Source organism: Strigops habroptila, chromosome 10 (genome assembly GCF_004027225.2).
Source record: "Strigops habroptila isolate Jane chromosome 10, bStrHab1.2.pri, whole genome shotgun sequence".
In the NCBI taxonomy this organism is placed as follows: domain Eukaryota; kingdom Metazoa; phylum Chordata; class Aves; order Psittaciformes; family Psittacidae; genus Strigops; species Strigops habroptila.
This window is the reverse complement of record NC_046359.1, coordinates 34,452,518-34,466,270: the sequence shown is the minus strand read 5'-3', so window position 1 is coordinate 34,466,270 and position 13,753 is coordinate 34,452,518. Positions and strand designations below refer to the sequence as shown.

Below are 13,753 nucleotides of genomic sequence, written 5' to 3'. Positions count from 1 at the left end.
TTCCTACTGTTTTCCTAGGTGCTTGAGAGCTTTAACGCTCACTGAGTGCCAAGGCTGAGCTGTATTACAAGCACAGTATGTTGCATGTGGCTCTTGGTGAGGATGTGAGTGCTCTGACCCATGAAGCAGAGGCATCAACACGTGGCCTCCACAGCACCCCTTACACAAGTCACGTTAAGAGCATTTGGGATGATTCATTTATGAACAATTTGCACTATCAGAGCTATTGAGAAAAGCTAGTGGGCTGTGTTGAATAATGAATTAATCTAAGTTTCATGATCTTTTCTGTGACCATTTGCCAGCTGGAAGAAAAAGATGGGGGAGAGAAAGCTAAATTAATTGAATGCCCAAATCTCTACAAATGATGTAGTCATCATTTATAAATTTGGATGTAACTAACTATGCTTGTGAATACATACAATAGTGCAGGTAATAGGGGATGGGTGTCATGAAAGATGGAAACAGAAAATGAAAGAAGAGGCCAGAAAAGTGAATAGCAAAGTAGCTCTTGAGATTGTATTTATTTATCTTGTTATGCAGACAGTGAAGAAACTACCATTGGTTTGTTGTTGCAGCCACTCCCTTTTTGAATTACCCTGGGCAAGTTCCTTACCCCTCTGTGGTTTGATTTCACATATTTCAAGCTCCAAGGCTCAGTGCATTAAAGACAGTGAGAGTCTTCAACAGTATAGGGATGGGACCACGTGAGTAAACCCAAGGAGGGAAGGCAGGACAAGGGAGAGAATAAGCAATACAATTTCCTCTTTCGTCTTCTTCCAGCTTGTGTTAGCATGGATTTAGGAAGGGAATCCAGCTCATTGCCCAGGTCTGGCTTCCCAGTTCCTCCAGAGGGAGAACTTAAGGATGTCCCCAAGGCCACAGCAGTCACTGGAAGAGGAGGAGCAGTGTGGTTGGGAAAGATGCACTCCTCAATACCTTGGCTGGGCTGGGTGCTGGGACAGTGATGGTTAATAGGGCCTTCCCATCTCGTAACCTGTGTGGTAGGGGGATCTACTCCATAGCTTGCTTATGAGAATATGATCCCCTTTCCTTTGCTGTCCCTTTTCTGCAGGCATCAACATGCTCACATGCTGAGATGTGGTCAATGCTGGGTGACCAGTTGTGCTTTCCGGGCTGGATGTGGTGGGTTGTCCACTGCTGAGGTCTGCAGGGAGCAAGGCTGGGTGTTTGCCACATCCCTGGGAGCAGCAGGGATTAAAACACTGCATGCCCTGGAGGCAGGGCTGGGAACGCAGAACTGCAGGCAGGCAGGGATGACGCTCTGCTCCTGGACCATCAGTGACTGCCATGCTGCGGCTTTCTCCAGCTTGGTGGTGTTGGGAGCTTGGCAGCCTGTCAGCACTGGCATAGGCTGGGCAGGAGAAGAGTGTAGTAGGCTGAGTGTGAGACAGTCCCTTTTACTCTGCTCTGTGGTCTTTGTTTATTTAGTTTTCAAACTTGCAGCTGGGGATCACAGAAGAGGAATAAGGAAAGTTAATTATCTACCTCTCGCTGACAAACCAAAACACATCCTTTGGCAAAAGTCTTGATGCGAGTGCTGTGAATGCCACATCAAATATTTAGAACATTAATTAGCAGAGAGAGAGTATCATGCTTTTCATTTTCTGGTGCTTATAAGTAAGAGAAGTGACGTCCTAGACAGCCAGCACCTCACACCTTCCCCTCATCTGCAGATGTCTGCATCTACACGCATCTGAGAGAGGCGAATGACAAAGCCGTGCGCCTCCTTCCTTAGGCAGCAGCGGTACCATATAGAGTTTGTGCCACAACTGAAACGAGCCTGATTAAAGAAGCAAAAACAAGCCAGGTGTTGTGCAGAAACTGTATAATTAGCACTTTGTGCTGACTTTTTTTTTATTTCTTTCTTTTTGCTTAAACCCTGGACTTTTTTTTCTCTTAATTTGCTAATCATCTCTCGTGGTGGCTGAGTACAGAGCCCTCCATGCGCTTTTACCTTTTGATGTTAACATAAGAGAACTCTTGAATTTCAAAGAGCTTGGTGGGTATTTGAAAGAATAAAATGCGAAAGCTGCAGTGTAATCAAAGCTCATTATGGTTATTCTTGGTGTGATGCCTCTCTTCCTACATAATTAGCCATTTTGGGTTGTTCAAGCAGTTCATTTTGGCGGGCATTTTCTCTCTGTGCGCTTGGTCTGATTTCGATAGCTGTGACCTTTGTCCCTTTTGGTAGTTTATTATACTCCCAAAGATGTTTTTCTATCCCTAACAAGTCCCAGTATGTTGCAATAGAGAGAATTAACGGGTTCACGAGTTCCTGAGGACCCATGTCCACAGTCATCTCTACAAAGCAACCAGTATTCTGGGTGATGACCAAAAACATACCAACCGTCGGTCAGAAGGTGACTTTTGCACTGGTCTAGAGATTTCATTAATAAGCATCATTCATGCTCACTATTGTTTATCTTGCTTGGGAGAAAAGGGAACCCGACCTGTACATAAAGAGAGTGGGCTTTATGGGATGTACGTAAGTTATGTGTACACGTGTGCCATATAATAGTGTGTTACACGTAATAGCAGTGATTATCTGTCATAGTAGAATTAATTACTTGGCTTTAATTAGAGGTTCTGACACTTCAGATGCTGATTTTTTTTTTTGACGGGATGGTTGGATGGGGCTTGGAGCAACCTGGAGTAGTGAAAGGCGTCCCTGCCTATGGCAGGGGCTTGGAACTGGATGAGCTTTAAGGTCCCTTCCAACCCGAACCATTCTATGATTCTATGATTTATTCAGAGTGGAAATTGTTGGATCCAGTGCTTATCTCTGGGTAGGTGGAAAAGGATCCCAACAAACTGTTGAGTAGGACAGAAGGACCTTACAATGAAATTCTCCATGGCTACATCTTCATAACATCTGCTAAATCCATTGAAACACAGAAAATTTCAGCATTAACTTTTCAAGATAATTCAGCAGTGAATATGGTCTTAACGGGTTGAGTAAGCGTAAGCACTTTCTGTACTAGAGGCATGAGTTTTCATTTTGATGGTAGCAGGTCTTTTGGCAATTTAAAGGAGAAAGCGTTGTGATCTCTGGCTTAACAGAACTTAAAAGCTGGTTTGATTCGTTAAAATATGCCCATCACTGCAGTATATCTACCTATGTTTGATTTCAGGGGAAGAAAATCTATAAATAACAGAAGGACTTCAAAGCACTATTCATATTGTCTTCTGATTTTACCCATATAATGGGAAAAAAAAGCCATGTACACACATATGAAAGAAAAGAAAGTATAATAAGAAAATCAAAGCTGAGCAAAGGCACAAGTAATAGAAAAGCTGCCTTTGAATTGTTAAAAGTGCTTTTATAGTCTATCTGGAAAAAAAAAAAGGAAAAATCCCTGTAATGTCAAAGACTTGCAGGATTTGGTACCTCTGTTTCCCATCCTCTCTGAGGAGTGTTGCAGGAGGGGTATTGATAATCTCCGGTGTTTCCAGTGGCATGGGTGCGTTATAGTGTGATTAATAGAGCTCAGGTACAAAATGCATTGGAGGTGAGTTTGGCTTTGCTGAAAAGCTGGCACACTTGCTCTTGGGGCGTTGGGAAGTTGGCTGTGGTCACACCATTGCAGCCTTTGCTGTGGATCTCTCTGTACCTGCATCAAGTGGCCCAGAGCTTTGTGGCAATTTTGGGGCTTGCAGGTGTCTGTGCACATACTTGCAAGGGCTATAATGAACTCAAAGCCCGCTGAAATCAGTGGACATCAGGTCCCTTAGACCTACGGTAGACCCAGCCTTTGGACCACTCTCACCAGGGCTGCCGTGGTACAGGGGGAGGCTGCTCACAGTGCCAGGGGATGCTGTGTCACCCATGGTGGCGTCCATCTTTAACCCCATGGAAAGATGATGGTTCATGGAGCCAGAGCAGTCCGTGGAGACATCCTTTGCTTGTCAGACAGCGTGCTGACTTTTTCCCCCTCGCTCTGGTCAACGCTCTGCATCCCACCAATGACCATCACTGGCATTCAAGGGACATCATCCCTGATTTACGGGGTAGCAAGCAGAGGCACAGAGTTGGCAACAAACTGCTTGACCTGGGAACAGTGGTAGCCTGCAGCTGAGCTGAGGCTGAGTTGCACATCTCCCCAGCCCAGCGCCTTGAAAACTATCCATGCCGGAGTTTCTTCCATATGAGATGCCCTGAGAGGAATTCCTCCAAGGCACCGAGAACCGCTTACAGCCCAGTGCAGTGGCTTTAGTTGAGTTATTCTTGCTGGTACCAGCAAAAGCAGAATCAGCCCCTTTGTAACCACCTTTCGTGTAGAGTTAAGCCCTGCACTGCACTTCTGGCAGCTGAATCTATAGGAGAGACTAGGCAGAGGCAGGTTTTGAATATTCAAGCTGCCCGCTGCCTCCCTGCTCCTGCTCTCAGTGGGTTATTTATTTATTTTGCTGGCTCTTTTACAAGCCTGCTTCTTTCCTGCAGGTTTCACCAAGCTGGGTTTCCAGGCAATCAGCGCTTGTTAAATATTCCACTGAGCATGATATTGCTCTCCTGTCTCTCTGTACTGACGCTCAGCTGCAGTAATTTGCTGAACTCAGCTCTCACATACGGGGATTTTCTTTAAAAATAACAAACCTATTAATAATAATAATTAAAAACCACTTGACAGGTATGAACAGCACATCTAAATCGTTCTGTGTGCCCCAGCGGGAGCAGGGGGGTGCAGCTGTTTTTCTTAATACTTAGTGCAGGCTGCGGGTGTTGGTGAGGCAGCGTTGTCTAACTCTGCCTTAGTGATGCTGGGGTGGCCACAGCAGCTCTGGTGTGTAGGGCTCCCACCATGACTGTTGCTTAGGGGACAGCAGCTTGCTCTTCCTCCCCACCCCAACCTTAACATGCAAGGTACCTGAAGCAGGGGAAAACCATGGCTTTTGCCAAGATCCTGAAACTGGAGGAGGCAGGGATTGTGTTTCCAGGCAAAGTGATTCTTGGAAGCGATTTTTGAGGAACTCCGCAAGGCAGTTGCCAGCCTTACCCACTCTGGCCTGAGATAAAATCCCCTTTTATTCAGGGTCTCTGCTGGGAATTAAAAACAAGCAAACAAAGAAAAAAATACCTTGGAGAGAGGATCCATATCAACCATGGGATGTCCTGTTCTCCTTCTAGCTCAACTCTTTTTCTCTGGAGGGTTGTAATTCCAGCACTGGTGTGGTGGAGGTACACCAGCACAGGCAGCAGGCACCTGGCAATAGGCACTGATACTCCAGGGGTGGGGTGGGCTTGTGGTTTGCCATCAAGAAGGCTTCATCAGAGTTCTGCAGCCCTTCAGCCGAATGGCCTCAGATATCTGGGGGTGATGCCATGAGACCCCTCTGGGTTCCTCCTGCCAGCTGAGCCGGTGGCTCCTGAGCACCCAGGTCCTCTGGAAATGATGCCCTTTGGAGCCCCCTTGGCTGAGGTCTAGGCCAGTGATGTGGTTTTTCTAGACTTTCAGGCTTTTTGCTGGAGCTTTGGGAGCCTGAGAAGCCAGGGAAACCTGTCCATAAGGATCTGGAGGTATCAGAGGCTTCAAGGTCAGTCTGTGGGGTGTCTGCCCTGTCATGCCAGTGGCAGGTTTGAAGGTTTTTTCTAACCTAGACCAGAAGGCAGACTTGTGTGTGAAATTTGGCGGGGGATTTTAAATCCTGTGTGAAAAAGGAACCGCTTTCAGGATGAAGGCAAAGAAGTTTAAATGCTGGAAAAGCTTGTACAACCCAACAGGCATTACCAAAGACCAAGTCAAGCATTTAGGAGATTTTGGGGCTGCGCTGAGGTTTCTGTTCCAAGAAGTCAGCCTTGACCCTTTGCTGGGGCAGGATTTTAAGCACATGTAATTCTGGTGACCTCTGCGCCATGCAAGAAAGGGGGAGAACAGCTCTAGATTTTTTAATAATGATAACAATGAAAAACCTACCCTTGGTGGCATAATTAAAGGAAGATTGCAGCTTGCAGCCGTGTTTCACAGTGTCTGTCCATCTGGAGGGAGCTGTGATCCACATCCTCTCTTTCATTAAATAGGTGGCCTCCAACCCTGCTCTTATTCTCTTGGCAGTGTCTGAAATGCAATCAGCTCACACATAAAAACAGGAGTTGTCCAGCCACAGCTGTGAGCTCTGTAAAGATAGGTTTGAGCTGGGTAATTTTCTCTGTGTTGGCCCTGCTGTTGGCAGACACCATATCATTAGCTGCAGGAGAGGTGGCGGGGTGACGGCAGCTTTACTGTAAGCCCCGTTAGGAAACTTGGTGTGATGTGCATGCTGCTGAAAAGCTGGTGTCTTCTGGCTTTACGTGGTGCTCTGCTTTTGCTCACAAAGGCAGTAAGGGGAATCTCAGCTATTACTGGGCGCTTGGCTCTGAGGTCAGTCTGTAGGGAGCTGGTAGTTGGGCACTGTAGGTTACTGGGAGGTGGTAGAGGGTGGTTTCTGGGTCTTATCTAGTATATCCTTTCTGGAAATCCAAGCCTGGTCTTCTGTGCTTTGGTAGGGATCAGTTCCTAGGCTTTTCCAGCCCGTTTGCTGGGTTGTTGAGTTGGTCAAGCACTGTCATGGATTTTTTCTCTTCATTCTTTAGCGTGTTGAACCGCACCCCAGTGCACCTCGTCCATGAAATCATACTAGTGGATGACTTCAGTGATGATCGTAAGTGACCCTTTCTATCTTAAAAGCGAGGGGGCAAACTAAAAGAGCCTGTGAGAACTGGGTTTTACGCAGGGAGAGGGGAGAGTTTGTTGAAGTGGAAGGAAATGGAAAGCTCTGTAGGTGTAGAGAGCAAGGTTTGCATTGCCATGTGGAGAATTCAAATTCCAAATGATCAAACCTCTTCTCATGAAAGTAACACAAGAAAAGCACATGGCAAATGATTTTTCTGCCCAGTAGACATGATCTAATCCTGACCTGGTTGTATCCTACCACAGCCATAGTGTGCTTGTCCTGACTTTCAGCTGCAGCCAGGAGCAATACTGGGTTGACCGCACTGGAATTGCACAGGATAATGGTAGTCTGACCCTCTTGATGTATGTACATGTTCTGCATATGTTTACGTAGGTGGCCAGCAACTCTTGATTTTTTTTCTTCACCCTCTTTTCACCTATGTAAAGAGGATTTCCTGCGTGGGTTGCCAACTTCTGCGATAACATTACATAAATAGCACTGTACACCACAGACAGCCCACGTCCTCCTGCCATTCTCTCCTGGTTAATAGCGTCACTCAACTGAAATCAATAGGTCTGATCTCCAGCAGAAGTTGGTATCTGAAGCCTCAGGGAACCACCCCAGCTAAAGACCTTGCCTGGTGATGCGGGCAAGTGGAAGATCCAGGTGCTGAGAGTAAGTGTTCAAAAAACCTCTCACGTATAAAAAGGATGATAAAATACACCTAGGCTGAGCAGTCCACGGCACTTCCATTTCAAGAACCTGCAAAATGTAGTCATTTACCAGGAAACGTGGAAACAAAGCCAGAGAGGTGTAAAAGGGAAAAAAAAAAAGAGCTACGTTTTGCTTTTGGATGTTACAAATAGCACTGGCTTGGAGAGCATTAGGGACACGTTTCACAAGAGACCCACTTCTCAGCATCGACACCTCCCTGGGAAGGTGCTGAAGCCAGGGGAAGGGGCTGCAGTTATTATGGTGAGCTTTGGAGTGACTCCAGCACATGTGGTCCAGGCTAGGCAAGTCTGGGAAGGGGCAGAATCGTAGAATAGTTAGGGTTGGAAAGCAGAAAAGGAAGAGGTGCAGGCACTTGAGCTGCCCTGGTGTACAGTAGAGCAGGCTTTTTGAAGGGCGGAAGAAGTAAATGCTGGGTATTTGGCTAAATATACCAAGGATTTGCCTTCCTGAAAGGAGAAAGGTTTGTAGAAATGCAGCTCCCCCCATTACAGCGTGCTCGGTGGCATGAGCTGGGGAAGGAGCAGGGCTGGGTTTAAGCTCATCCCAGTGCACCAGGGGGAACCTGTTTCCCATGTAACTTAGAGCAGCCCCTCGGCTATCGAAATCAGTGCTTCTCAGCTGTCTTACATCTTCTTTCCTGTGATAGCCAGAGTCTGCTGGCATCTATTCTGCATGCATTTGCATAAAACACAGGTATTTGCATAATATGCTGTACACACACGGTCAGTTTTTATCCTGCAACACAAGCAATCAGTGCTTTTATACTGTACCCAGTTGTGTCTCGTTTCTCATCTCTCTCTGGCTGCTGACCTTTTATTTGCTGGGATGCAGATGTTCTGCATGCAGGTTCCCACTATTCCCAGCAAATTTCCATCATAGGTCTGTAGCCAGCCCCTGCCACTTCTGCTCCTTTGGTGTGCACAGAGCAAGGCAGGTCTGTACCTGAGTTGTTAGGGATATAGGTACACTGGTGTCTCTTATCCACAAAGATTGCTGGAGGGGATTGCATGGAGGTGTGTGTGGGCACAGGGGGTGCGCAGAGGGGACAGGACACCTGTGTGTGTTTGTGATGCTGAGGAAGAAGAGGCAGAGTGGTGGGAGGCACAATGGGGATGTAGAGGTAACAGCTTGGGTGTGTGGAGGTAGAGGAGGCTCTGGTGGATGCATCTGCCTGCAGACCCTGCTCTGGCATCCTCCACCTTGCTGGGAGAAATTGGGGTGAGAAAGGATGCGGGGGCTGTAGGAAGTGCCAGGGCAAGAGCAGTGGCAGCAACTGCGTGTGGGATTGCAGGACCAAGCTCGGGTGTGAGTGGTTATTGGGCCTTTCTGCCCCATGGAGCTGCTGCCCAGGGCATGAGGAACCCCCAGCCCATCCACAGGGCTCTCTTTGACCATCTCTTTCTCCTCACTGAGGGCTCGCAGGCCATGTCAAGAAGTTACTGTCCAGCCAATGCATCAAACAGCTTGTGCATTGCTTTGCAGCTACTAAAAATAATGATTTGCATTAATGTGCAAAAAGTCAGATTCTGACCCCAACCAAAGTGCTTCTGCAACGATTTTACAGAGTAATTTAGTAAATCTGCTGGGTTTACACTAGTTTAATGAAAACTGCTGCTCTGCCAGTGCGCATTTACATGGCATGAGCTGAAGGGTAAGGCTGTTGTGCCCCAGCAGTGCCATTGCCCTAATAAACCATCAGTGTGGGATGGGGTCCTCTCCCTGCTCCCAATCTCCCCTGGGACCATTTCTGCTGGCAGAGCCACCGCGAGGGCTGAGGGTGACATGTCCTCCCTTTGTGTTTCCCAAGCTGATGACTGCCACTTGTTGGGCAAGCTCCCCAAGGTGAAGTGCTTGAGGAATGGACGGCGAGAAGGTAAGAGCTCTCTGCCCACCACCCAGCTGGGAAACACAGATTTCGGGAGGTGGGAGGGTGATGGAGCCATGGGGGACCTCCATGGAATGGGCAACAAAGGTGGTTAGTGGCTCCTGGGAGAGGGGGAGCCTGATAAAAGAAGATGTGATAAAGGGCTGGGATTTGAAATGGATCCCCCCCTTTCCCTGGGAAAGATGGGATATTAAGATATGCAGTGGGGCTCAGCTGTAGCTTATTAGCCAGAAAATTAGAACAGGCAAAACAAAGCCCCGGGTCTTATGTTTAAAGATGTTTGCTCTAATGAAGGAGAGGAGAGATCTGCTCCTGCTGCTTCTGTGGCTTTTCTTGTTGGGGTTTGGTTTTTGGGTTTTGTTTTCTTTTTTAATAACTAATTATGTTTGAAAGATTAAGAAGGGCTTCTATGGAGAATGCATGTGTGTCCTGCTGTGCTGCTGCTGGCAACTTTGTGAGACATTCTCCAGCTGCCAATAGTCTGAATGGGTGTTTTCAAGTCCTGCTTTGAAGCATTAGGAAAACAAAACAAAACAAAACAAAAGTCAAAGAAGTTTTTTCATGCTGAAAGCCAAAGGTGTAAGCCCAGGTGTATGTTGGGTTGGAGAGATTGAGGAGTGGGAAGGATTTGGGGAGTGGGAAGGAAGTTTGTCTGTAGATTGTCCCTGCAGAAGGTTTCAGCTCTGCAGGTCTGGTATCAGGGTGGCATCACCCTCAATGTAAGAGGCATACCTGCTTTGGCAGGAGGGTAAGAGAAGTCTCCATAGACCTGCACCTCCTTCTCACCTTTCTCTCCCATGTTTTGGGGATACATATATGCTTGCCCCCAGCACTGGACAGACCTGCAAGTGTTGGTCCTCTATAAAGTAGATGGGATTTGGTAACCCAGCCTGGAGGGCTTACCTCACTCAAAACATCACTGAAGCTGTACCCCTCTGTACAGGATTTGGGGAGGGCTGGAGTGGGTGCAGAAGACCATGCCTACTCACAGGATCTTAGAAGTTGCAGAGGGATATATGGGACAGCCAGGCTTTGTTCTCCTGTCCCTCTCCCTCCTGCTCAGGGGCTGTTCCTTGACCCCTTTCCTCTAGGGAATTTGAACATGAAAGTCAGTGACCTCATTCTGCATGGACCTGAAGTATGGCTGCTCCCTGAAACTCTTCTGTCTTTCTGCATCTTTCCCCATCTCCCCTTGCATTACCACTGTTTGTGCTTCATCAAGAAGCTCTGCTCCCCTTTCTTACGTTGCAATCCACTTGAGCATTGGCAGCAGGCAGAAGGAGTGTTGGAAAGCCAGTTGATTCCTGTATAAATAGGAACACAGCACTTTTAAGAGCAGTGATCTTGCTGAAGAGTCTCATGTGAAACCCATGCATACAGCTGTTTTCTATGGCCTCCTTCATTGTTCATTTCTCTCTCCACAAACACACACAGCAATCCAGCTCCAGCTCCGGAGGACTCTAAATTCACTGTCAGGGCCCTGAAGAGCCAAGCAGGCTCTTAGCACCTTGAGAGCCAACCCTCTTTACTTGGTACTTCCCAAAATGTGTTCTCATTGAGCTCTATGTACATCATCGGCGCCCCCAGGGTGGAAGAGAGATCTGGGGGTCACTGGGACACAGAGAGGTGTGCAGTAGGGAAAAGTCTGCAGTATAAGAAAAGCCCGCCCTTGGCTCCCCTGGCTCATTCCCCGCTGACTTACATCTATGTTAGATTTATTATCTGCAGGGGGTTATGAAAGCATTTTGGGTCATGTTTTGCCCCACACAGTGACAGCAGAAATAATTGTGCAAATTAAGGATTGGCATAAATGCCATAAATCATTAATCTTGGTGGAGCCTTTTGTTTGCTTTGGTGACTTTGGGAAATGCCTTTCAGCAGCAGGAAGGAGGCAATGAACCTAAGCCATGTTTTATCTGAATGGAATTTAGATGGGTCAAAACCCAGGAGATGCGTGAGTGCAGGAGACCATGCTGAAGGAGCCCAGGGATGTCGCCCAGCCATCTGGGTGGCAGCTGACATAGTGTGTTCCTGAACAGGTCTCATCCGGTCCCGAATCCGAGGGGCAGATGTGGCACAAGCAGGAGTCCTGACCTTCCTCGACAGTCACTGTGAGGTGAACAAGGACTGGCTGCTCCCTCTGCTGCAGAGGATCAAAGAGGTGAGCGCCCCTGAGAGACCAGGGCCACCCTCAGGGGATGCGTTGCTGATGTCCACCTCCTCTTCCCCCTTAATGGGCGTGACCACCCAACTGTAAACCAACTGCATGCTGGCATCTGAGAAAGGAAGTGATGAGCTTTTGGGGTGCAAAGTGGCCTTTGCTGGTCTTCCTACACCCAGCATCCAGGTGGGACCATCTCCACAACAGGAAGAGTTGGTGGGACAAGGTGCAGTGGGGCTCTAACTGGCAGGCACATGTTGAGTGGTGAAAGGGGAATACATGGCCAGTGCTCCAGCAGCGTTTTTAATTAGGCTCATGTAAGATGCTCAGTGCTGATGATTTAAGGGAGTGACGGCTCCTTGAATAGGGGCTGAATTTAATTTCATGCAAATTAAGCACTAATAAATTGATTTAATAGGATTTAAATTCTGCTGATTTCAGAGCAGACAATGACATTCGCCTTTTGCCGCCGGCGACTCTCTCCCCAGATCTGTGCATGGAGGCTCTGGGTGCCTTGTCACTTGAGTCAGAGGGAGCTCTGAGCTGGTGACCTGGTGGCATGGTGCTGGGGATGAAGTCTTTAGGTCTGGCATGGACACATGCTCCTTTGCCTTTGCTGTGCCTTGTTCCTCCATCCTTGCTACTCCTCTGGCTCCTGATTGCTAGTATTCATTACTCAGTAATTCTGAAACTACTGAATTATGATGATATAAGGTCAGCTGAGGAGCAAGGGGAAGCCAAGGCAGTGGGTTATGGAGAAACCTGCTCAGCTAATGTTCATGGTGCCCTTCACCCAAGGTGTCCTGCTTTTCACACCTCCATATGTGATATATGTGATAACTGTGCTGGCTGGGCTGTGCATCCCCTGTGTGCAGCTGCAATGAGGCAGGTGGAATAGGGACACAGCACTAAATCAAGTCCCTCTGCAGTGGTTGAGAGCAGTTGGTACTGCTGGTGCTCGTGATGCAGTCAGCACTGGAGAGGTCCCAACTTCAGTTTGCAGGCTGGGCCACAGTGCTGCTGATAGATGGTGATATAATGAAAATGGCCCTTTCACATTATCGATTGCAGCTCCAGTGGCACTATGAGAACATGTGCTATGATACCTCACTCGAGCCCTGTAGCTGGCCTGCCCCAGGGTGGGATGCACCACTAAACTTCACTGCATCAGTTGTTCCTTTCTAAGGCAGGCTTCCTTCGTTCTCTGTCGAAGCCCTGCTGCATGACGGTGAGGAATATCCAGAGCAATTGCCTCTTTCCCAGGCAGAGCTTTTGATGTGTTTTGGCAGAAGGGCAGCAGCGGCAGCAGGAAGAGGGCAGGCAGACCTGCTTTCATGCGCAACTCTGGGACTATGCCCCACATTCAGTGCCTGTGGGGTAGGTGAATGTAGATGCCATGTGCAAAATCACCATAGGAATTTCACTGCATCGTGGTCAGAATAGCATCCAATGCATGCATCACCTCCATGAACAAATTCTTATTCGCTCCTCTGGGTTAAATCTTTCTCTGGCTGGAAGCAAGGCAGTCTAGTCTGTAAGCTTGCACTGCTGCTCATCCCAAGCTCACCCTGCCCAGTGTCTTGCAGCCTCAGGCAACTACGAAGAGTGTTGAGGGACTTGCAAAGCAAGTGGGATCCTGCTAGCTTGCTTTTTAACTGCTTGCAAAAGCTGCAGGATAAGGGCAGAGTCCTCCGTTTCCTTCTTCCCAGGCCCACTATACCCATCTCTTCTATCAGGGTTAAAATATTGATCAATGAAGTGTATGAAATGTTATTGCTGCCACCTTCAGGCTGTGCTAAAGAGATGGCTTCCCTATCCGACTGCTGTGGTAAGAATCAGCTGTCTAGAAAGAACATTTTCTTACTGTGTTACTCCTGGGAACAGTTTGCTTTGTGTGATTAAAATTTCAAGCAAATGTGATTTAAGTTTCAAGCAAAGTGCCTCGAAGCTCACTTTCACCACCACCATGAGCACCACTTCTCTTTTATTTGCACAGCCAGAGCAGCTATTCCTGCAGCTTTCCACGGTGCGAAACATCAGGGCCTGTGTGTGCCACCATGCACCCATGTAAAGGTGCCCCTTCAGCCCCACGTTGAGCTTTCCCACCAGCCCATGTCATCTGCCCCAGGCTGACCCTCGCTTTCAGGTGTAGGCAGCACATGCCAAGCTAATGGTTTTGGAAACAAGCCGGACTAGAAAGTGTAAGACAAGTGATGGCATGTGGGGGAAGAGAGAGCATCAGACCCATGTCTTGAAGGGCGCGTGTTCCAGGGAGCAGCAGTAACAGTGGGTGTTTTGCACCA

The 13,753-nt window shown here is 47.9% G+C and overlaps 1 protein-coding gene across 2 annotated transcripts in view; it reads left to right on the top strand.

Moving 5' to 3' along the window:
• GALNT14 (polypeptide N-acetylgalactosaminyltransferase 14) overlaps positions 1 to 13,753 on the top strand; it is a 98,505-nt gene that overhangs the window by 58,353 nt on the left and 26,399 nt on the right. For both annotated transcript variants that reach the window (XM_030498964.1, XM_030498965.1), the window contains 3 exons: positions 6,590 to 6,657; positions 9,212 to 9,277; positions 11,329 to 11,450. In XM_030498964.1, the coding sequence (XP_030354824.1) occupies positions 6,590 to 6,657; positions 9,212 to 9,277; positions 11,329 to 11,450 (256 nt within the window). The remainder of the gene's footprint in view (positions 1 to 6,589; positions 6,658 to 9,211; positions 9,278 to 11,328; positions 11,451 to 13,753) is intronic.